The sequence below is a fragment of the Acomys minous genome (genome assembly GCF_964271855.1).
Source record: "Acomys minous genome assembly, chromosome: 16".
In the NCBI taxonomy this organism is placed as follows: Eukaryota; Metazoa; Chordata; class Mammalia; order Rodentia; family Muridae; genus Acomys; species Acomys minous.
In genome coordinates this window covers 80,124,219-80,149,086 of record NC_140498.1, presented here as the reverse complement: position 1 = coordinate 80,149,086, position 24,868 = coordinate 80,124,219, and the positions used below count along the sequence as shown (strand labels likewise).

Sequence of the window (24,868 nt, the reverse complement as noted above, 5' to 3'; positions counted from 1 at the left end):
GTCAGCAGTTTGCAGGCTGGTGTTCCTCAGGCTGTGTTGCCTGGTGGGTAGTTCATTCCCAGTTCTTTGTAGCTTTCTTGACTGCTCATTTGGTCATCACCGTGCTGAGAACAGGTAGAGCGTGCTGTGAGGTCTCGGGCCATGCCCTCTGGGCAGCTAGTCACTTGATTCTCTGCACCAGGCACTCAGCTGGAATCTGCCCATGTCTTTTCTCCATCTCTAGCATCTGGAAATTGTCCTTGCTAGAAACGGGGTGTCAGTGAGCCCCCTTTCCAGCAGCCTCCCTTCTCCACCTGCTCCTGCTCATCATGGCTGTACACCATCCTGGTGTTTGGGCTTCTGGGGGCAAGATTCCCACATTGTCACGATGGGTGGGTAACTGCTCTGACACCATCAGCTCCCCATCATCACTGGTTTCCATCCCATTTCTGACCCGTCGAGATGTCATTTGGTTTCTGAAGGTATGTGTGAGTGTGTGTGTGTATGTGTGCGTGTGTGTGTGTGTGTGCGTGTGCGTGTGTGTATGTGTGCGCACACGTGTGTGTATGAGTATATGTTTGAGTGAGTGTATGACTGTATGTGAATGAGCTTGTGAGTGTGTGAGTACATGTGTGTATGACTGTGTGTGTGAATGAGTGTGTGAGGATGGGTGTGTATGTGTGTATGAGGATGTGTGAGGATGAATGCGTGTGTGAATGTGTGTGTATGAGTTGAGCGGGCGTATGAGTGTGTGTGTGAATGTGTGTGTATGAAGATGTGTGTGTATATGTGTTAGTGTGTTTGTGTGTGTGTGTATATGTGAGTGTGTTTGTGTGTGTGTGTGTGAGTGTGTGTGTGTGTGTGTGTATGTGTGTGTGTGTGTGTGTGTAATTGATTTGTGGAGGAAGCGACTGTGAAGGACTTAGACGTGGAAGGATGCCCTGCATGTTCATCTGAGCCTTACCTGGCCTTGTCTGGCTCCTCCTGGCTCTGTTCCCCCGGCCCCTGCGCTCTTACATAGCGCTGCAGCTTGAATACTGACGAGGCTTCAAGACCTTATTCTTCCCACTGAAGTGTAAATGTTGTCTGGCGCGGACGCCTCGGTTCCCTCCCTGTGGATATCGGCTGGTTCTGAACGTTTTTTGTGGCTATTAAGCAAATTTGTTTCAGTAGTTATGATAGCCTCACCTACGAGAGACAGTTCCCTGGCAGGGCCGGTCATATTTGCTAGTCCCTTGTTAATTAGTGAGTGACATTATACCGTCCTCCTTGTGTCCGTAAGGGAGTCTCCATGCACTTTTTAACTGTGAGCCCTTCATCAGGAGGAGGATCTCAAAAGCAAGCTGTCTATTTCCTTAAACTCTGTGTGTGTGTGTGTGTGTGTGTGTGTGTGTGTGTGTGTGTGTGTGTGTGTGTGTGTGTGTATCCGTCCCAGGGAAACTGGGATTGAGCTGTGATGTTTATAAGCTTATAAAATACAGTAGCAGATGGGGGAATAAGAAACAAGGACAAAGCTGGGAAGTAGCTCAAGGGGGAAAGTGCTTGCCGAGCAAGGAGGAGAATGAGTTCAATTCCCAGCACCCACTTGAAAATGGCGCAGTGGCACTTACCTGTCATTCCAGTAGAAACAGGCATGTCCCTGTTGAGCTCTGACCAGACCGCCTAGCCTACTGAGTGAGCTCCGGGCTAGTGAGAATCTTTACTTCAAAGGAATGAGGTGGACAAAAGCTGAGGATGACACCCGAGGTTGGCCTCTGGCCACTCACCCAGTCATACACATACACACACACACACACACACACACACACACACACACACACACACACACACACACTGCTCAGAAATAGGTACCACTGCAGCCCACTAAATACAAGCACACCAGCTCCTTTCCTATGGAAACAGCGCTTTCATAGGGCATATTTGAGGGTGCACAGTCATCACGACCCACCACCGCCAGCCACAGAATCAGCTGTAGGAGGCGGGGATGTCACAGTCTTGTAAGCCAGCATCATCATTTCCACAGACTTGAGGGGTCAGTCAAATCCCTGAGGCTCATCAGCCAGTCAGCCTCGGGCTAGTGAGCTACTATAACAAGATGGATAGCTCTTGAGATTGACTTTAGACTTCTACATGCTTGCCCACACACACATGCTCGCATGGGGGTGGAGGGGAACAGTTTGAGTGGCTCAGGTCTAATAAAGAACATCTTCATGATGCTCAACACAGGAGAATCCAGGGGCAGGAAGGATGAGGATGGGCAGGGCAGGTGAGTGGTCCAGGCTTTACTTCATCTCACCTTGTATTGTAGCAGAGAGACATCAGAAGGAGGGTAGTGCATCTTGGGAAAGTCTAACTAGACATCTTGAGAACAAAACCCATCAACACACATCGTCCTTGAACAAAGGCCTCGGGGAGGGAAAATAGCCCAGCAACCTCCATCCTGTGGGTCTGTCCCTTAGTAGACTGGGTTGGCATCTATGGCGAGGAGGAAGAGACGGGTCTGAGTGTGCAGAAGTACCAGCAAGGTGAGGAGTGGATATAGAATGAGAACGTGAGTGAATGTTAGTGTTCATTGGTGAATTGGGCAAGACTGTCCTTCTGTCCCCAGCAATATAGGACATGGTGGCAAGTGCTGAATAGACAGCCTTAGGGCCACACTGTCACCCTGAGCAAAAGTGGTTCTGTTAGCAAGAACTGGGAAACGAACACTGATCAGATGCCGCAAGGGTTTGTTAGAGTCACGTGAGGGGAGCCTGGGGATGGGGGAGGGTTGCTCCCTTTTCATTCCATTATCCCAATCTACACCCAAGGTCCCTTCCGATTCTTCCGTAGCTCTGTAGCTGTGTTTGGGGCATATAATAGTGCATAGCTGGGGTTCCCATGGGGACCCATGGAGAGCAGGGGGACTGTCCAGTTCTCATGGGGCTCTGGGTATGCAACTTACAGATTTGGTAATGGGCGCTGAGTGGAATGGGGGTACTTGTGAGGGAGGGGCCTGCTCTGGGGCTTGGAAACCTTGGGGGATGGTAGGATCTAGTGGACACAAGAGTGTGCAGAGATAAGAGGGAGGGGAAACATAACAGTGGATGACGTCCCTGGAGGAGCCTGGGGGCTTCTGGGAGGATGGGCTCTGCAGGAGGGCCAGAAGGGGTACCCCTCCCAGGCAGCTTGGGATGTGTGTGTGTGTGTGTGTGTGTGTGTGTGTGTGTGTGTGTGTGTGTATGGGCAGTCTGGATGATGTGTAGGTGGGTGAGCAAGGGTGAGGGGTATGTGGTAGGATGCTGAGGTGGGGGTGGGGGTGGGGATGAGGTGTTGGGAGTGTGGACAGATAGGATGGGTAGATGGATGAATGAACCAGTGAGTGAGTGGACGGGAGTTAGACGGAATAGTGAAGTGGACAGGCAGGCGGAGAGGTAGGAGATGGTCAGGTGGGGGTAGTAGGAAGTGGGGAAATGGGACGGGAGGGGTTGGTGATGAGGATGTAGTAGGTGGGTAGAGGAAAAGGAGAATGGATGGGTAGATGGGTGGGTAAGGAAGGTAGATGGATGGGTGGACGGACAGGTAGGTAGATGGGACAGGTGGACAGGGTCGGCTCAGCTAAAGCAGAGAGCAGCGCTGTGAAGGGAAGGTGGCCTTCATCCCTCAGGTGTCTATGTTCCATCTTGCCCATGAGGTTCTTAAGCGTGTGATAGGACTGGATTTGTGCTGTGAGAAGAAGGCGGAGACCCACACATAATCTGTTGCTAAGGAGAAATGCAAATGCACGTATGGGGCTGTGTGTGTTCCCTGGTTAGCCCAAAGCCTGGACAGAGTTGATGCCCCAGAGTATAAGTGCACTGGGGGCACTTAGGACCAGCAGGACCAGAGAGCCAATAATCAGGCAACAAACACGTAGATGGTGGGTATGGGAAAGCAGGGCAGTTGAGTACAAGGCACAGGCAGGGTGTTGCCTAGCTTGTCCATTCCCTTCTGCCCCCCCCCCCCCACCTGCCCTCAGATCCTGTGATGGGAACCCACCCAACTGCCCCTTCTTGGTGCTGACTCAGAGGCTCCACCAGTCTTCCAGGATAGGGCTTTCCTGGGCTGTGAAGGGCTATTCAAAGATTCTCCTGGGCTATGAAGAGCTATCCAAAGATTCTCTGAAGCCAGAGGACATCAGGCCTGTCTTTAAAAAAAACAAAAAAACAACAACAAAAATGTATTTATTTATTATGCATATGGTGTATACCTGCAGGCCAGAAGAGGGCACCAGATCTCATTCTAGATGGTTGTGAGCCACCCTGTGGTTGCTGGGAACTGAACTCAGGTTCTCTGGAAGAGCAGACAGTGCTCTTAACCTCTGAGCCATCTCTCAAGCCCCCATCAGGCCTGTCTTATGGGGCCCTCTGCCATTCAGAGCTGGGCCTGGGTTGCTAGGAAGAAGCTGATGGGAGGGGAAGAAGCAGCAAGGGTAGCTTGGGACATCAGCCAGGCTCTGCCTGTGTCTGGCTCTGTGCTGGGGATGTGGCTACTTTGGTCTGTGATGCTGCCTTGCTGAGGGTCAGAATTAAGGACCATGGTGCCATCTGCCTTCTGCTTGGGGGACAGTGATGAGGAAGTGTCTCCCAATTTCTTTATCAGCAAGGCCACATCCTAAGACACAAAGTAAACACGTATCTGAACAAGGGGTGTCAAGGGAACTTCTCAGATATATTTCCCTCCCTTTCATGTTCAGAAGCCCACACTTTGCTGTACACAGCAGGTGACAAGTAATTGGCTGCTTAATCCCATCCGGAAGCTCATTCCAGAGGTGGAGGGGACCGGAGGAATCATGGGAACTATTCTGCAGCCTCCTCTGCAGCACTGGGCAGACAGCAGGGCATCTGGGGGAATAATTAGGCTTGTGTGGGATGGTGCAGGGGATTCTCTGCTAGTACCATCATAGAGACCCTGCCAGGCCCTTCTGGATGCCCAGCATCCTGCTGCCCCGAGGAAATAGTTTTTCTCTCTAGCCCAGGAATCTGGGAGTTAGATGTGCTGTTGGCCTCCCACGGTCCTCAGAAAGTAGAATGTGGGCTGTGTGAGGTGACTCACCTTTTCTTTGGCACAGCCACATTCCCATATGTTATAATCTCTCTGGCAACTTCTCCTTCTCCTTCTCCTTCTTCTTCTTCTTCCTATTCTTCCCCCTCCTCCCCTTCCCCCTTCTCCTCCTCCTCCTCTTTTTCCTCTTCTTTTAAAGCAGGTCAATTTTCCCAGCCAAAGATCAGAGCCTGAGGACCAGCTGGGCAGGGACTTCCTGGTCAGACCTGTGACCTTGGCCCCAGACCTAAGACAGCCAGTCTACCCCTCCCTTACAGACCACACACATTGGCTTTTTTTTTGCACAGTGGCCAGCTGTGCTTTTTCTTTGAAGGATGAATTAATTCTGGTCTCTGGGAATGGAAGGGGCAGAAGTAAGCCACCCAGGAGAAGACAGTCGTCTGGCCAGCTCCCTGAATCCTGTGTCTCTTGTGGCATAGCGGGGCTGCAGCTGGCTTCCTTTGGCCACCTGCTTGCCTAAAATACTTCTAAGTGACCCGGGGTGACACAGAAATGTACCTTTTAGATATTTCTATGTAATATGGGTCCTGTTCCAGTAGAGATGGACCCCTCACCAGGCCCAACTGTCACCAGGGATGTCCTTCTAACTTCCTGCTCAGTGTTACTGCATCTACCCTCCATGGGCTCCTCTGCATGTTCTGCCTCCTCCAACATCTCCATCACTGGGTACCCAGCAGCTGTTTAATGCCAAGTGTGGATTCAGGCATGGAGCACTCTGGGTTCGTTTTGTGTTAGACTTTCCCTCTGAGTGTCTCGTAGCCATGTGGCACCTGGGCAGAAGGATGATACGAAAACCCTCTCTGTCCCATTCTGAGGCAAGTGGTCCTGACTCCAGGCTCCCGTGCCGCTCCTCAGAGCTCTTCCGTCTTCAGACTCAGACACTCAGAAGCACTCTGTAATTGCCTCACTCACCCGTGCAGGCTGTTCATGAGCTGATAAGAGCACTGGATACTGGGAAGCCGTGGAGGGGCGTGGTTTAGAATTAGCTGGTCTCTTTGCTTCTCCAGCTTTGTCACAGGCTGCCTCCCCCTCGCCCAGATGTTCAGGATGTGAGACTTTTTTTTGGGGGGGGGTGGAAATATTTTTTTTAATGGGGCTGGAGGGATGGCTCCACCGTTTAGAATATGTGCTGTTCTTGCAGCAGACCCAAGTTCGGTTCCCAGCACCCAATATCAGGTGGCTCAGAGGCAACTGTTGTTAACTCCAGGGGGGTGGATCTAGTGCCCACTTCTGACCTCTGTGGGCATCACACTCACATGCATGTATACACAGACGCACATAGAGACACGTACACATACATTTTGAAGTATAAAACTCTTTTAAACAATGAACTAATTAAAAAACACTTTAAAATGTGCATAGATGGATGCAGGCACATGTGTGTGCCATGACATGTGTGTGAAGGCCCGAGGCAGCTTCCAGGACTCAAGTCTCGCCTTCTGCCTGGTTGCAGCAGGCTCTCTCTTATTTTGAGGCTATGCAGCATACCCAGGCTAGCTGGCCCATACCTTCCTTCCAACTCTCTTGTCCTCATTACCCATCTTGCCGTACGGGTCCTGGGATTACAGATGCGTACCACCAAACCATCTTGTTTTTAATTTGGGTGTAGAGATTGAGCTCAGGTCAACAGCTCATCCTGCATAGCAAGTGGTTTTTAACTGGTTGAGCCATTGTCTCAGCCCCTGTGAGGGACCCTGTCCCCACTCCACGACATATGCTTGGCTTCTCCTGCTGTGTCACGGATATATTCTATTTCCTTTACTTTCAGACCGATAAGCAGTACATCGATGCCACCAATGAGAGCAACCGCCTCTTCCTGTATTGTGCCTTCCTTAACTTCAGGTACTGTCAGTGTGGGGGCCTACCTGGGACAAAAGGGGGAAGTGGGGGAGATGAGAATGCAACAAGATGTCCAGTGGCTCAAGGTATCCACCCCAGGCTGGTCTCACATCACTCAGGGCAGGGTCATTGTCACCTGTTCACAAAGCCAACGTGTTTGCATGAGCATGCACGAGGCAAGACCTGATTGGGTATGATGGGAGGTTGCACGGATTTAAAATTCTTTTAAAGTCCTTAGACCCAGTCCATCAGGGTCTGAGGCCACATGGGACTGTCCCTCTGCCTTCTATCATGAAGGTCTTGAGGGAAAGCTGGGCCTTGGTGCTTCGGGAAACAGCATCCACTGGCTATGGTATCAAAATCTTAGTGTAGGTCCAGCAAGATGGCTCAGTGGGTAAAGGTGTCTGCCACTAAGTCTCATTATCCAACTTTGAGCCCCAGGACCCCCATGGTGGTAGGAAAGATCAAACTCCTCTGGAGTTTGCATGCGCACATACACTAACTCCCAAATAAGTAAACAAACAAATAAATTTAATAAAAACATTTCTCTGTTTGATGTTTAGTGCTGAGGTTAATGTCCAGAAATGGTACCCAGAAACCCAAATACCCAGACTAAGTCACAAGTGACAGAATTAGGTCTGTCATTTGCCAAAAGAGGAAGTAAAAAGAGCCAGGCGTGGTGGCACACACCTTTAATCCCAGCACTCAGGAGGCAGAGGCCGGCAAATCGCTGTGAGTTCGAGGCCAGCCTGGACTACAAATCGAGTCCAGGACGGCCAAGACTACACAGAGAAACCCTGTCTTGAAAAACAAAAAACAAAACAAAAACAACAATAACAACAACAACAACAAAATGGCCAGCAGATACAGAAATCAAAGAAAAGCGAACCAACATCCCAATCATTGGGAAGGTGCAAATAAGATCCCATGGGGACAGCTCTCCATTGCAGTAGGAATGGCTGTTATAAATGCAATGAGATTTGTGGGTGGGGACCTCAGGAGTGATGGGTGCAGTGCAAGGAGCACAGGTTAAAGTGGGTGATGAGTTCAACTGAAGAAGAAGGAGTTACAGCAGCTCCTGAAAGCTGAGGAGAATGTGCCAGGCAACAAGGCTGGACAGAATGAACTCCGTGAAAAAAAAAAAAAAAGGATTAAGCCTGGCCAGACAACGGGGTGACTGCTGAGAGCCCAGACCCAAGTCAGTGTTCCTGAAGCCTTCGTGAAGCCATTCACCAGGTGGAAGTCAATTGAGGGGGAACCCGTACCCACACGAGTCCCATGTAAACACACCTCACTCACTCGCTTTACACAGCCACCTGCAGCTTGGGGGGGGGCACCTCATTGACACCCTAAGGCAATGCCAGGAGAGTTTCTGGGGGACCGACCGGGGACCATTTTTCTATGACCTTCAAGAAGAAAGGACCAAGCAACAAGTCACAGGGCTGGCTCTAGAGATGATGAATCGGAGGAAGTGTTTGTTGGTTTTTATAGCAAGCTGCCACGGAGAGATGGCGGTAGCGTCCAAGGGAATCTTGGGAAAGCCAGAAGGGTAAACCAGTGTTAAGGGGGCCACATTCACAGCCCTGGAATGATGCTGCTCCTGACAGCCATTGAACACATTAGTGAGACGTCTCTCAGATTCCAATAATGCAAGAAGGAGATTATAACAGCCAGTGGGATGCTGGGTGCTGCCCGGCAGTCGGGACTCTTGTCTAGAGGATAATTGCTAGTCGGGTAACCCTGGCCTCTTCCCGTTTCTGCAAAAGATCAAACCTGAGAGGGAACTCTCGTGTCGCTGACCTTTGTTTGACCACCACGGTTCAGTCAGTCACAAGATGAAAGAAGATTTATGAGTTTCTTCCTGGCGCCGGAGAGGTGGCTCAGTCCGTTAAATATTCGCTGTGCTAGCACGGGGCCCTGAGTTTGATTCCCCAGAACCCGTGTGAAAAGGCAGACATGGGGAAATGTGCTTGCAGTCCTAGTTCTGGGAGTCAGAGACAGGAGAATGCCTGGGGCTGGGTGGCAGCCATTCTAGCCTAATTGGTGAGCGCCGGGCCAGTGAGAGAGCCTGTCCAAAAATAAAAGGATGGATGGTATCCGAGGGATGACACCCAAGGCTGATCTCTAGCCTCCACACATGTATGTGTACCTGTACACACACACACACACACACACACACACACACACACACACATTTCACTCCTTGTTACCAAATGAGCTATTTGACTAAAAAAAAAAAAATGGACAAGAGACAGCATTCTCGTTAGATTCCTGTTGCTGTGATAAAATGTTGACCAAAAACAACATGAGAAAGGAAAGGGTTCATTTGGCTTACATGTTAGAGTCCATCATGGAGGGTTGCCATGACATGGAACTGAAGCCGAGACCATGGAGGAACACTGCTTACTCCCCATGGCTTGCTCACTTAACCTTTCTTGTACCAACCAGGCCCACCTGACTAGGGGATGGTACCACCCGCAGTGGGAAGGGCCCGCTCGCATCCATTAGCAATTAGGGAGATGCTTCACAACTGTGGCCATAGGCCAATCTGATGGAGGAGGCTGTTCTTCAGCCGAGGTTCCCTCTTCCCAGATGGCTCTGGGTTGTGTCAGGTTGACAGCTGAAACTAAGTACACCAGACACCAGACACCAGACAACAATGCTGGCCGGGGAGTGGGAGAGGAGGCAGTGTGAGTCAGCGCAGCCATTGTGGGAATCAGTACAGAGGTTCCTCAGGAAAAGAAATCAGACCCGCTGCTGGTACACATCCAAAGGAAGTGATGTCAGTGTGCCAGAAAGAATGCTTTCCCAGTACTGCATACAATAGCCATGATGTGGTCCCAGCCTACAATGATGTGCACGCACAGTGGGATCCCCTTTAGCTCAGACGGCCACACCACAAGCATCCAGCCAGACCACTTTTCAAATGATTACTTACTATATATTCAGGAAAATTCAGCCTGACAGCATAGGTCTCTTAGTGCTGATAAGTGGACACAGCTGTGCAATCACGTGACTGAGATCTAGGCCAACGCCATCAACTTCAAAGGCACGCCCATGCACCTGGAGGTCAAAGGGCAACTCTAGGAGTCAGTTCTCTTTCTACTATGTGGGTCCCAGGGAGGGAACTCAGGTTGTCCAGCTTGTCAGCAAGTGTCTTTACCTGCTGAGCCATCTCACCAGCCCCTTCTTCCTTCATTCTGAAGGGAGCTGCTTAATTTCCAAACAGTTGGAAAATTTCTAAGAGACCTTTCCACCGTTGATTTATAATTAAATAGCTTATGATCTTAAAAGGTACTTTCTACGGCCTCAGTTTTTTTTGAAAAAAAAATGTGCTTAAGATTGTTGATACAACCCATAATATAATGCTCTTGGGGAACAATGCATCTGAGGCGGGAGTTCTATAAATGTCAGCGAGGCCACGTTAAGTGGCAGTTACGCACAGGTCTTCTGGAACCCTGCTAGTATTCTGCCAACCTGTCCTGCCAGTCACACTCAGGCCGCAGGGCCCATGGGTTTCTTGGTAGATAGTCAACCAATTAGGGACCTGAAATGTTTGAGTTGGGGAGAATTATACCTGTAATGAGCATGCGCAGACTTCTTTTCTGCCACTATTCCCTCTGCAGTGTAACTGTCCGCACATGCCATTCCCACGTCATCTGGGCACAGTGTAAGAGGGCGTGGAGGTGTTCTGTGCAAACTTCAGACCACTATAAATACTTAAGCTTCTATGGCATTTACTATCCACGAGGGGTCCTGGAAGAAAGGGTGAGGAGAAGCTGGGCTCAAAGACACAAGCCAGTAAGGCAGGAAGATAGCAAGATCAAAGCCAGCCAAGGCTACAGAGTGAGTTCAAGGCTAGTCCAGGCAGCTCAGGGAGACCCTGTCTCAAAATAAAAAGTCAATCAGGAGATGAGGACGTGGCTTAGTGGTAGACAACTTGCCTGGCGTGCATGAGGCCCTGGGTTCATTCTGAGAGCTAGCATGAGAGGATGCTAGTGGATTCTCCAGTGATGAAGGCCTGCCGTAATCGTTGGCATCCATGTTACACCCTTCCTTACCCTGGACCATGCATGTTATTCATAGACCCATGGCATCTCATCTAGATGTGACTCTGCTGCTCCTTTTAAAATTAGTTTTTTTAAAAAATTATTTTTAAGTAGGTGTGTGTGTGTGTGTGTGTGCGTGTGTGTGTGTGTGTGTGTGTGTGTGTGCACATGAGAGCAGCTGCCCACAGAAGCCAGAGATATTGGATCCGCTGGAGCTGGAGTTAACAGGTGGTTGTGAACCTCCCAGTGTGGGTGCTAGGAACAGAACTGGGGTGCTCTTAATTCCCAAGCCGTGTCTCTCGAGAGCTCTCCTCTACCCTTTGGATTAGTATCATCTGGTTCTGCGTCTTCACCCATCATCTGTCTTTTACCCTATTTTACTAAAGGTGAGGCTTTAAGACCATCTTTCATTTGCTTGTTCAGACAACTTAACATTTCATGCTCTTGTTGACATGATTGGGTAAAAGTCCACTGTGTTCCTCGACATCGTCTTATTTGCTGTGTGTGTGTGTGTATGTGTGTGTGTGTGTATCTGTCTGTATCTGTGTGTGTGCCTGTCTGTCTGTCTGTCTCTGTGTGTGTGCATCTCTGTGTGTGTGTCTGTCTGTCTGTCTGGGTGTGCATCTCTCCCTCCCCCCCCTCCCTCTCCCTCTCCCCCTCCCTCCCTCCCTCCCCCCCCCTCTCTCATGTGTGTGTGTGTGTTCCTATTTCTCATGGTCTTGCTTTCTGCCCTTATTTAGATCTTGAAGATCCTTTTTCACTGTTATATTACTTCCACCTCTGATTTTTAATTTGTATCTTTTAGTGTTTTTTTGTTTTGTTTTGTTTTGTTTTGTTGTAGTGGTTGCCCTATGCTCACAGCATGTTCAGTTCATCAGTGTCCACCTGCAATGGATATTGGATCTTGTATCACTTTAAAAACAATCTAAGATGTAATTAATACATCTGTAGTTCCTCCTGCCGGTTGCTTGTAAGGTTGTCATCACTGCCTTCAGTAGATTGCTACAGGTTTTTTTTTCTGCCCCAGACAATTAGCTATCTTGTAGAGCAGTTACAGACAAGACCAGGACCATGCCACACACATTTACACTTATCTATTTTTATGTCTTTGTGCAGACCCATGTTTCCATCTGGTGTAATGCTCCTTTAATCTTCCTGTACTGCAAGCCTGCCAGAAGTAAATTCAGTTATTGTTTGCCTGAGAACAAATTCTCTTTCTTTTTTTCTTTCCTCCTCTCTTCTCTTCTCTTCTCTTCTCTTCTCTTCTCTTCTCTTCCCTTCCCTCCTCTTCTCTTCTCTTCTCTTCTCTCTCTCTCTCTCTCTCTCTCTCTCTCTCTCTCTCTCTCTCTCTCTCTCTCTCTTTTTAAAAGAGGTTTCTCTGTGTAGCCCTGACTGTCCTGGAACTCTCTCTGTAGACCAGGCTGGCCTTGAACTCACAGCGATTCTTCTGCCTCTGCCTCTGCCTCTGCCTCTGCCTCTGCCTCTGCCTCTGCCTCTGCCTCTGCCTCTGTCTCTTTCATTTTTGAAAGAGACTTTCCCTAGAGTTATGGTTTGGGGTCACCCGTTTCTAACTTGATTGTTTATTCTTTAAATTCTTGAGAATATTTATCTCTGTGCGTGCATGTGGGGTGGGTGTACTTGTGAATGCTATGGACGTGCGCAGTGCAGTCAGAGGACAGGCCTACAGCTCAGGTCAGCTCTCTCCTTCCGTCCTGTGTTTCCCTGAGATGGATTGAGCTTAGGTTCTCAGGCCTGACAGGAAAGGCCTTTACTGGCCGAGCAGCCATCTTTGCCAAGCTACTATATGTGTCACTCTTTGGAAAATATTAATATGTTAAGAAATTATACAATTACTCTCTTGATAAATGCTTAAAATTTATGTATATGTGTTTTGTTTTTTTTTACTTACTTCTGTGGGACTGAGGACAGGCCCCAGAGTTGCCCATGCCAGGAGCATGCTTTATCACTGAACTGTATCCCACTCTATGCCCCTCATACATTCATGTTCCTCTTTTTCATTGTCTGACGGGTCTCACTTTACAGGCTGGCTTCAGGTTCACTGTGTAACTCAAGATAACTTTAACTCATAGCAAGCCTCCTGCCTCAGCTTCCCAAGTGTTAAGGTTACAGGCGTGTATGCACTACCACGTCTGAGCTTGAAAATACTGTTCTTTTTATTTTTAAAGGCAGAACAGTATTTTAAAAGGCAAATACCTCTTTTGTTTTTTACATCTTACCCTGAGTTTATGCATGTGTTTTGTAATAATTTATGTGTCATATACACTTACACTCATAGGAAATATAGTTTAATCTGATGGGTTTCTTTCTTTCTTTCTTTTTTTTTTCAATCCTTCTACAGCATTTTCTTCTGTGCTCTGCCTCTATTGATATCTGCTTCTTTTTACTGTATTTATATACATCATGTTGTATTTATGTAGCTGAGGGGCCATATTTCTGCCTCGACGTGGACGTCCCAGGTCACAGGCTGCGCATATTTTTGATGCTATCTGAAACTGCTCAGCTGTCTTCTGTGCAGATTTATTTGTGCGCAGCTGGGAAGCTTGCCTTCACGTCCCCGCCACCTCCCTTGGGAACAGACTCCCAGCCCATACAGAGTGACACACACCAGTCAGAACTCAGCTTCCCTGGCTGATTAGGCTAGAGTCACACCTTCAGGGTTCTGTTTTGGGACATGGCTCTCACGGTTTGCCCGCAAACCCTTCGCTGGAGCTGACTGTGTCCACCCTTGTTAATTCTCAGGGTCACCTCCAACGGAAATGTGGCACCTCGGCATTAGGTAGGCATAGGATGGAGCTGTGTGAGACACAATCACCTGTGTGGTGGTCCCACCCCAGTGTCTGAGAAAGTTTGAGCCAAATGTGGGGTGGGGGAGGGGCCCACGACTCCTTTGTATTCTGTAGTTATTGACGGGGTCTGGCCCCTCTCCACATGATTCCATTGGCCCAGGCTTTGCTACCCGCTGCTGCCTGCGTCTTGGTTACCAGGTGCATGCAGTGCCTACACCGCGGCCCCTTTCCCACATGCTCGGCAGCCCCCGACCCCCCTTCTCCACTGCAGAGTGACGTTTGCAGTAGCTACAGACTATAATACTACTGTAACTGGGTGTCTCTGTCCATGGATAGTGTCAGGGGTGCACAATGGGGATCTGGGTGACCTCCACGCCCCCCCCCAGAGTGGACATAGGCAGCACAGCAGAATACAAACCAGAGAGAGCCAGAACCTCGCAGCTTCTTCAGCTCTGTAGCTCTGTAGACTGGGGCGCGTGCCTCAAGCCGAGGCACAGGTTTGTCTTTGCTGACAAAGATACTTTTCTGGTATTTGAAGGGGCAGAGAAGAGGACACAAGAAAACGACAGTGGCCAACACACTCACTGGCAAAGATTAACTGGCTGGCGTCAGAGCATAATGGCCCTGGGTGTCACTGTAAGAAATCATGGCTAGAGCAGCAATTAGAGGCAAGAACATTACAGAAAAGCAAACATTCCTTTTGACCCCAGCCTCCTCCCTTGACCTCCTCCACTGGATTTTGGACGCCACTGCGAAGGAGTTGTCAGTTTCCTTAGTAATTTGCAGTCATTTATGTGTGCACACATGGGAACCAGGTAGTCGTTGCCTCTTGCTTGTGTGTGTGTTGGGGTTTCTGTTTTTGTTTTTATGTGCAATGATACACACTGGCTGAGGATTATTTTTAAAGTAAAATTGGCGGGGAGAGGCTGGAGAGGTGGCTCAGAGGTGGCACATACTGATTTGGCAGAGGGCCTGATGTCAAGTCCCTGTAGACAGCCACCTGTAAAAATAACTCCAGGAGATCTGATGCTCTTTTCTGGTCTCTTCAGGCACCTGTATTCACATGTGGATATTCCTACCCCCTCAACACATACACAAAATGATATAAACATTTAAATGACAACAACATGTACATGTGTATAGTGTGTGTGTGTGTGTGTGTGTGTGTGTGTGTGTGCATGTGTGTGTGGAGTGGGGTGGGGTGGCGGTGCACATGCCCATGTACATGCCACAGTCAGAAAAGGGCATCGTGTGCACTCTATGCCCCTCTACCTTACTCTTTTTTTGAGTCAGGGTCTCTCCTTGAATCTTGGGCTTTTTGGCTAGACAGCCAGCAATCCCCAGCAATCTCCCTGCCTTCACTTGCCCACAGCACTGGGGTTACATGAACACAGAGGATCATACCCAGCTTCTCACATGGGTGCTGGGAATCTATCTAATGCAGATCTTCATAGCTGCACAGCAAGTCACTTTAACCACTGAGCCATCTTTCCAGCCCCAAAGGGTTCCTAAAGTGTTAGCAGGAGCTGCAGATTCATACATTATATCATATTTGTACGCGTCACATTTTAGTTATGTTTGTCTTACTTATTTATACACCTTGTGTTTCACATTATCTCTCCCTGAGATATGAACTTAAGAACCGTAATTCATTTTCTCAGGTCATGCCTGATTCATCATGTCTCCCAAGCTGGATTCTGGGCCACACACATTTTTTTTCCCAGGCTGGGAGGGGTCCAGGTCCTTTCCCAGGGGACCAAGCAAAGCAGTGACCCTGCCTCTCCCTATCCTGGAGGAGATCTTTCTGTGGCCTCACCAGCGCCAGCCTTTTCCCAGTTTTAATACCGGAGAATGACTTGAGCCGTGATATCAGGCTTAGCCAGTGAATTGTTGAGCCTGTGGAGCTGTGGGATGTCTTTGTTTCCACTGATCGTGCCTGTTCATTGTGTCCTCAGCTCCGGGGAAGGCGTCTGGTCCAGCCAGGGCTGCGCACTCACAGAGGGAAACATCAACTACTCGGTGTGCCACTGCACACATCTCACCAACTTTGCCATCCTCATGCAAGTGGTCCCACTGCAGGTGAGCGCCACATAGACAGCAGCATGGTCCTCAGGTCACAGCAGAGACCCAGCGCCATCTTTGGAACAGACCTAGACTGTCTACAAAGTTATCTCATATTTGGGAGATGGCTGGATACATTGTTAACATCTTTGAAGGGCAAGCTGGGGAATCCGACTCCAGTTGCTTTGCATAGAAACCTATGCTGGGAGGGGCCGTGTTGGCCCATGCCTTTAATCCCAGCACTTGCGAGGCAGAGGCAGGTGGATTCCTGTGAGTTCAAGGCCAGGCTAGTCCAGGACAGCCAAGGCTACACAGAGAAACTCTGTCTCGAAAAAACAAACAGACAAGCAAAAAACCAGAAACCAGTGCTGGTTAAGGGAGCATAAAGGAACATGGGACAAAGACCATAAGTCTAAAGGTGAGATCAGCGGGATGTTGCGAGCTACCTTAGGAAGACTCTTTAGAGTTGCAGGAAATGAACTGATGGCTTCTGACAAGCACATACCAAGATCTAGTAGGGAAGGTACCTTGGCCAGTGGTGTTGCCATTGAGTGGTGTTGTCATTGGATGTAACTTCTTAGTGGGCAGTTGAGAGGGTGCTGAATGGGAATCTGAGTGTCACAAAGACCACTCTGAGGGATGACGTAGGTGCACTCCCAGGCTCATTGTGGGAGATAGGAGTGCTCACACCACTGGGGACATTTCAAATGACATCAGGGTAGAGCATCCTCCTCTGGGTCTCCCACATGCTGGACCACAGAATGGAGGGCTATTCTGTTGTGTCTTTGGTCTACCCTGGAGGGAGCACATGCTCCCCAGGGAGCGGCCATCATGCCTGGCACTTGTCCCAAGAGAGGTCCAATCTACAAAGTCAGAAGGAGGAAAAAAAATTAGAAGGAAATCCAGACTCATTTATATCATGAATCTGTCACCAGTCAGTAGTGGTGACACCAAATTTAGACAGCCTGTGGGTGTCTTCGTGGGAGAAAAATCACATCTATTCATTGCTAGGAAAGGTTGATTTGAAAATGGTTTAAAATTATCCCTGTTTAAAAGGAACGGTCTCATGAACATTAACGAAATTAAGGCAGATCTCACAAGTGAGGCCAAGCCCGGGGCACAAGTAGAAAACTCCGAAGGTGGTACGAACCTCCTCGTCTCCTTGACACCAGGCCAGCTTCTTCCTGGACACCTAAGTTTGACCTCATGGTCTTTGGTTTAAATCTGCCCTTGGGTACTCTTGTTCCATTGGGGTTTTCATCTCTTTTACTCTCTGAGGTCTCTTCTGGCTCTCTCCACTCCTGTTTTTTCCTCGGGCCTCACTTCTGGAGGTTTCTCTCTTCCTGCTTGAGTGAATGGGGCCTTTCTGTGCCATCCCAACAGACAGCAAAGCACACCTGAGCAGTAACTTAGATGGTGGACCGACGCTAGTGGGATGCTCTAGGATAATGCCCCAGGAGACCTCAGGATGATGCTCCAGGGGACCCTAGGATGTGCTCTGAGACTCCCTGGACACACAACAGGTCCCATTCCCGTCCATGAATTTTAAATATGAAAGGCTCAGTGATCCCATCAAGGTTTCACGTTCAGATACCTTATCTGAGGTTCTCGATCACTGCTTTCTCAAAGAGGCAAAACAGGGCTAGGGGAGCAGGGTCTGCCTTGCAAGCATGAGGACAAACACACAGAATTGTTGCGTCGGGTGGTGGCCCACCTGTAATTCCTACCTTGGAGCTTGGATTTCCCAGCGCAAGCTGGCTAGCTAGACTAACCATATGGGAGAACTCTGGGTTTGATTGACAGACCGTGCCTCAGCGAATAAGGCGGGAGGAGGGGTGGAGGAAGATTTCTGACATCATTCTCACGCCTCCACATGCATGTGGGCACATGTGCAAGAGCATGCATGCACTCAAGCGTGAGCACCACATGTATGTTAACACAAACGCACGCATAAAAATTAAATTGATTAAGTTTAATTAAAAAAAAAAAAGCAGAAGGCCCAGCCATACTGAGCTAAATTGGACCAGAAAACAGTACTGAAGGGAAGGGAGATGACCTGGCCCATGCAGGAAGAGGGGTCATGGGTCGAGGCCCCTGCAGGAAGAGGGGTCATGGGTCCAGACCATGCTTGTCCCCATCGCCTTCCTTCTACAAAGCTCAGTAGGTGTTCCCCTTCAGTTTGCGCTGAAGACAGCAACACTTTTCATTCTTGCTCATAGAGGAAGGATGCTGGGACCATCCCAAGGGGCTCAGATGAAGGATGTCTTTGGGCAGAGTGGTCCTACATGTGCCTCTGAGTGGGAACCTCAGCTGACCTCCTGCAGTCTCTCCAGGCACTTCAAGGGCATCGAGTTTGTGGTCACTGACTCAGAGGGACCCTGCCCTGAAGCCAACGCCAGGGTTTTTGTTATGTTTTGTTTTGCTTTGTTTTTTTCTTTTCTAAATCTGGCCATGGTGGGAAAGAAAAGGCACAGCCAGGGCACACAATGCCATCCTGAGGCTGATGTTGAGTATGTTATGTGGGGCGCTGGCATAGCACCCCTTTCAACTCACAGCCATTACACCATCTGCAGCCTGGCTCCAAGATAGTGACAGTCAGATATAGCCCTGAAGGGGGGCCCTGAAGAGGGGGTGCTGTGTGTAGGTGGAAAAGCCAGGAGCAACGTGGCTGGTGGAAGTGCTGTGTGAGTTGCTCTTGTGGTCCCAGGAGCATAGTGTTGCCAGGGCCACGTGGGTGTGTCCCAGGCTTGGAGGAGCGTATGATGCGTGGGCACAGACTGGCTCCTAGAAGACATTTGGCCTAGGCATGCCAGCCAATCTGCAGTAATTTACTTGTGTCCCTGTCCTAGGCTGTGGGTCTTCAGTGCTCAACCCTCTCCACTCAGCCGTGCCCGCTATTGGGACACACAGGCTTCCTCCCCGCTGTATGCTGCGTGGGCCCCCGCTGAGCCTCGGCTCTGCCATCTGCAGCCCAGGTCGCGGCTAGCACCTGGGGACCCATGGCAGACAACAGAAGGGAGGAAGGAGTGGGCACCAGCCAGCCTGAGAACGCAACCCCAACAACCTTGAGTTTCTAACCCGGAGCGCTCAGCTGAAGGTTCAGCTTCTAAACCCTCCTTCACCCCCTGACCCCACCCCCAAACTCCATGCCTGGCATAGAATGAGCTTTGAACATGAAGATCTTAGGGATGTCCTGGTTTTGAGGGCTCATGTCAGATTGGGATAGAGAGAGGACGAGGAAGGGCAGGCCTAGGCACATTTAAATGTCAGCGTTGGAGGTGGTTCAGCGGATAAAGCATTTACCTACCATTCAAGGGGGACCAGAGTTTGAGTCCCTTGCCACCCATAGAAAAACTAAACAGGCATGCAGGAAGCTGGCTAACTCTAACTGAATTGGCTCCGGTTTCAGCAAAAGACCTTGCCTCTGCTGGAGAGATGGCTCAGAGATTAAAGGCACTGACTGCTCTCCCAGAGGTCCTGAGTTCAATTCCCAGCAACTACATGGTGGCTCATAACCATCTATGATCTGACGCTCTCTTCTGGCCTACAGGTGTACCGGCAGGAAGAGCACTGTATACATAGTAATTAAAAAAAAAAAAAGACCTTGCCTCTGTAATAGAGGGGAAGGTGACTGAGGACAACACTGGATGCCATCGTCATCTATGGGAAGGCACAGGTCTCAGAATAGAGTCTCCCTGGAGACTCGTTCCAGGACCCCATCCTGTGTCTCCCATCGTCTCGTCCTCTCCCCACAAGCAGCCTCCCTGTTGATTGCTCCCAGCCAGGCATCTGACCCTTCAGGCTCTGTGGAGGCTCCTGGGTCCCCCCTCCCAGGCTCCCTTCCCCCAACCCCGGGCCATGGAAGTGAGCCTAGGAGGTTTAACTGTGCAAACTTCCCCTAGGAAGGTCAGGAGGAAAGGGGAGAGGAGATGAAAGGGAAGTGCACAAAAGGTTGCCAGGTAACCTCTGGGGAGCCCCACCTTAGTTCCTCAGTCTGGGGTCCGCCTTCTGACTCTCTGACATCCGCTCCTCCTTCACAGATAGACCTAGGGTGCCACAGTTGGAATAGAGACACTGACGTTTTGCCGATGTCATTCTGGAGTCGGCAAGAATCAGCTGCTCTCAAGCTGTTGGGGGACAGGAGCTCTCTGTGGGGGCATGGAGGAGGTATCTGCCTCCTCTGGGATCCTATTTCAGGAGGAGGCCGCCTTCAGAATTGGAGGTCTTGCTCCATGGGGTAGGGGGTGTGGGATGGATGAGGCTGAGGGAAGTCTCCATCCTAGAGTGTTCAAAACGGAAGCAAAGGGCTGAGGACGGCCAGCACGGAGAGCTCTGGCTGGAAGGTTGAGATGTACAGAAGCCTGGGTTCTGGCTTCTTTCCGGGCAGGGAGCCCCACAGGAGTCCAAGGAGCAGATGGAAGAGGCATAAGGAAGTTAAGGAATTCTTCATGGATTCTGTTGAAATTATACACACAGGACAGACAGCAAACCAACATTCCCCCCACCCCCATCTCCTGGGTAACACTCCCCCATGTCTCCTGGGTCTCCTCCCACATCTCCTGGGTCCTGCATGCGCACAGGCTTTTCCTTCATCACTGACATGCCTCCTGAGCCTGCAGCAAGCACCTCTTTGTTCTCTGAACAAAGGGCGAAGATTGCTCCCTTGTAACAAATGAATCTGTGCGTCTTGGAGATTGTTCCAACTGGGTGCGTAACAGACCAGCCAAGTTCATGTGGTCCACTGCTGTGTCACCCCAGGATTCTGACCTCCATGCATGGGGGCATACTTTGGTGGTAGCTGTCTCTCCAGCCACTTCAGGCAAAGGGGAGATGCCCCCCCCCACCCCACTACACTTTGAGTTCTGTGGGCTAAGTCCCTCTTGCTGGACCCGAAGCCCAGAAAGTTCAATGTTAAAACCCGCCCCACTAGAGCCAGGTGTGGTGGCACACGCCTTTAATCCCTACACTTGGGAGGTAGAGGCAGGTGGATCTTTGTGAGTTCAAGGCCAGCCTGGTCTACAGAGTGAGTTTCAGGACAGCCAGGGCTACACAGAGAAACCCTGTCTCAAACAAAAGCAAAGCAAAACAAAATACCAACCCCCTCCCACAACAACAACAAAAAAACCAAAACAAGATAAAAATCCACCCCACTGTTTCAAGTACCCTGGCCATATCTCTGCAATGAGCTGAGGAACAGGGAGACCTTTACCAGCAGTTACTGTTGCCCTCAGTATTTTGGGGTCAGCACCGGCCAGCTTAGCAAGAGGGTCCTTGTCTCCTGGTGGCAAGTGTTCATGAAGGACTCAGTTCTGAGAACCTATGTGACATGTAGCCCTGGATCTTTGGTTCTTGGGGGTCCCCACCTCTATCCTTGCCTGGCTGACCTTAGCTCCAGACAGCCGATGCAGAAGATGAGCAAAGAGCCCAGTAGTTTTTTTTTTTTTCCTCTGTGGGCCACAGGTGTCTCTTGGGAGAGTGACTGCTACAGCTGCGGCTTCAGTTCCCCCCAGGATGCCAGGTCCTGCCCCATAGCCAGGGAGGTTGCTCCCTGTTGTGACTGACATTCTTAGTCCCTTCATCACCCCAGAGGAGCCTCCTGGCTTTTGATGAAAGCCCTGAATTTTGTTCACGGTCAAGGGCAGGCATGCTTTGTTTTCCTGGTAAGCCAGATGGCTGATGGGAAATAAAGAGACTCGTGGGTCCTGGTGGGAAGTGTCCGAGTCCTGGACGCCTTAGTTGACTCTCTAATGAGGTGACTTGAGCTGAAGAAGGCTTTGTCTCCGTGTCTGGTTAACCCCATCTGAGGTAAGGGAATTTCCATCCTGCCACAGCGGCTGGGTAGCTCATGCCCACCTGTATCTGCACTGTGTATCTGTCTCCATGGGAAACAGGATGCTGACAGCCTGGGCTCAGCCCCAGCAAGGCTCTTGCCTGTGGTCACCAAATGCTATAGCTGATTAAGATGAGGGACAGTTGCCAAGCTAGCGCTGCCCAGTGAACCATGGTGTCTCTCAAAGCCTGGCTGCACCTGGACCCTGTCCAGCGCCAGAGAGGTACATGAAGGAAACTTGGCCTCCATCAGAGCTGGTACACCATCCCTTAGAGGCAAAGATGGGAAGGAAGCAGCTTCAACAGAACGAGGATGGGTATCAGATGCCGGGGCATGGATGGACCAGTCAAGCACAGGCTGCTAGGCTCCAGTGGGATGCACGTTCTGTTTGCATATGTCTTGTTTTGCCATGAAAGATGGTCAGTCGCAACAGATGTCAGTCTAGGTGACCGCGTGGGGGTCCACTTACGAGAAGGTCCCGAGGGCTTGCATGTGAAGGCAAGCACATGGGTGACTGTCAATTTAGGGGGCTAGCAATGCTCTTACACTGAAGACCAGAGAGGCCACTGATCTTCTATAGGTCAGTATATTCTTTCACCCAACATGCTTGTGTGGCCTTTCTAGCTTGAGTCCTTTATGTCTGTGAATCCACTGGACACTCCACTCCCACCCCTCACCCCCAGCCTCAAGCCTTCACTGTTACTTCCTGCATTTCACAGCCAGAAGAGGCACCCATTCAGACCTTGCTGAAGGGACTTGAGCTAGGAGTGTGGTGGTAAAACATGTCAGTAGCTTAAGTGGGGGAGGGGGGGACCGGAGAATATGGCATAGCAACCTGGAGCATGGAAAATGCCAACCCTGAAGTCCAGTGTGGTGTAGCCCTGTACCTGTGAGGCAGGTCTTGGTGGTTAGCATCACAGTGTCAGCACTATGGTGCTGTGCATCAGCTGTGCATCCATCCACGGGATGAGGGCGAAGGCCAGCCTCCCACACCTTGTTCTGTTCCTGCAGCTCACACGCGGACACCAGGTGGCGCTGTCGTCCATCAGTTATGTTGGCTGCTCTCTGTCCGTTCTCTGCCTGGCTGCCACGCTGGTCACCTTTGCAGTGCTGTCGTGAGTCACCCACTCCTTGTGTTCCCAGGAGGTCCAGCAATTTACTGGAAATGTCTATGCATCCTGTCACTCTGGCCATATGTCTCTCTGGCTTTGAAGACCCCAGGGGAGCATCTCAGCCCTCCTAGTGGGGGTACAGATGTGACTATGCGACTGTTCTCCAGTGACTTTCCCTTTGGTATCTCAGGTGCAGGGAAGACAGAGAGAAATAGCAGGGCCTTCAGAGTAGGCTCGCCAGGTTTTAGACATACCAGAAAGGTCTGGAAAGTCCCCACCTGGACACTTGAGGAGTTCTGGGGTGATCTGAGCCAGGCAAGAGGAGCTAGCATAGGCATCCTTGACTGTCCCCTCATTAGCAAGATATGGTGCCTGCCTTTGAGGCCAAGTCATGCATAAATGCCTTTGGATGGGGCCCATCAATAACCAAGAAAGCCAAAGACTAAATAAACGCTTTCTTGCGCAGTCTGTCATGCACAAAGAGACGGCGCAGAGGCGAGCATCTTGGGGTGGGAGGCCAGGAAGTTCTCCCTGCTGGTTGGCATCCAGGCCTATAGGCAGAGAGCCCTGCCAGGAATGACTATAAAAGACTGGCAGGTCCTGCAAACAGGTCTTTCTGTACCCAAGAGGCTCCCTCCCTCCCTCCCTGATGCCCTGGATGTTGCCCATGATGTCATGGGGTGTGCCTTCTGCAGGTTCTAATTCAGAATTCCAATTGGTATCCTCCATTTCCCCCCACTAACCCCCTGCCCAGGGTGGACGGTGTGAAACAGAAGAGGGTGCAGGGAAGTTAGAAAAGACGCTGGAAAGCCAGGAAAGGCTCAGGCTATGCAGGGTGGCTGGGGCTATGACAGGAGCTGGGGTGCCAGCTAAGAGCAACAGGGAGCTGCGGAGGGTCCAAGCAGGGAGTGACAATATGGCGGCGGTGGCGGTGTGTGTGTATGTGTGTGTGTGTGTGTGTGTGTGTGTGTGTGTGTGTGTGTGTGTGTGATAGGATCTATAGAGATACCCAGGGCTTCTCAAAGAGAAGTAGATAAGGGACCAGAGTGGGGACAGAATATCGAGGCTGAGCTCCAGGACTCACACTTGCCTCTCTTGTCTTCAGTTCTGTCAGCACCATTCGGAACCAGCGTTACCACATCCACGCCAACCTGTCCTTCGCTGTCTTGGTGGCCCAGGTCCTGCTGCTCATCAGCTTTCGTGTGGAGCCTGGCACGGTGAGTAGGTGCCGGTCCTCATCCTGCAGCCGTCCCTCTGCACCCAGGTGTCTGTCTCTTCAGGAAAGACAGGGGAGGAGATTTCTTGAGTCGCAGTGGTGGGAGTGGGTATGGATGGGAGAGTGGCAGAGTCACAGAAGAACTCTGGACTGAGAAACTGAGCTTTGGATCCTCAGGATGAAAAGGAGGCCATGTGGCTAGCGGTGTCCAGGGAATAAATAGGAGTAAGCAAAAACTCAGCACGGCCGCTGTGCACCCCGCGGTCTCACCCTGCATCTTTGCTTGGCTCCCAGGTGCCGTGCCAGGTGCTGGCTGTTCTCCTGCACTATTTCTTTCTGAGTGCCTTTGGCTGGATGCTGGTGGAGGGACTCCATCTCTACAGCATGGTGATAAAAGTCTTCGGGTCGGAGGACAGCAAGCACCTCTACTATTATGGGATAGGCTGGGGTACGTAGTAGGGGTGGGGCAGGCGTGATGGAGGGGGTCTCGGCGGCAATGAGGCAGAGTAGGTGAATGTGGGCTGGGAAGGATGAGGTCGGGTCTGGTGGAGATTGAATGGGGTCAGGTGGATGTGGGATGGGTCCAGATGGAGATGGGATGGGTCCAGGTGGAGAGAGGATGGGTCCAGATGGGGATGGGATGGGTCCAGATGGGGATGGGATGGGTCCAGGTGGGGATGGGATGGGTCCAGGTGGGGATGGGATGGGTCCAGGTGGGGATGGGATGGGTCCAGGTGGGGATGGGATGGGTCCAGGTGGGGATGGGATGGGTCCAGGTGGGGATGGGATGGGACTAGGTGATGATAGGATGGGATTAAGTGATGGTGGGATGGGTCCAGGAGGAGATGGCCTGGGGGGAGGGGAAATCAGGCTATGGAGTAGCATTGGCAGGG

The 24,868-nt window shown here is 50.6% G+C and overlaps 1 protein-coding gene across 2 annotated transcripts in view; it reads left to right on the top strand.

Annotated features, from left to right (window-relative positions):
• The window catches only part of ADGRD1 (adhesion G protein-coupled receptor D1), a 116,699-nt gene that overhangs the window by 67,262 nt on the left and 24,569 nt on the right, over positions 1 to 24,868 (top strand). For both annotated transcript variants that reach the window (XM_084761995.1, XM_084761994.1), the window contains 5 exons: positions 6,830 to 6,903; positions 15,712 to 15,835; positions 22,659 to 22,762; positions 23,865 to 23,976; positions 24,270 to 24,423. In XM_084761995.1, coding sequence (XP_084618121.1) covers positions 6,830 to 6,903; positions 15,712 to 15,835; positions 22,659 to 22,762; positions 23,865 to 23,976; positions 24,270 to 24,423 — 568 coding nt within the window. The remainder of the gene's footprint in view (positions 1 to 6,829; positions 6,904 to 15,711; positions 15,836 to 22,658; positions 22,763 to 23,864; positions 23,977 to 24,269; positions 24,424 to 24,868) is intronic.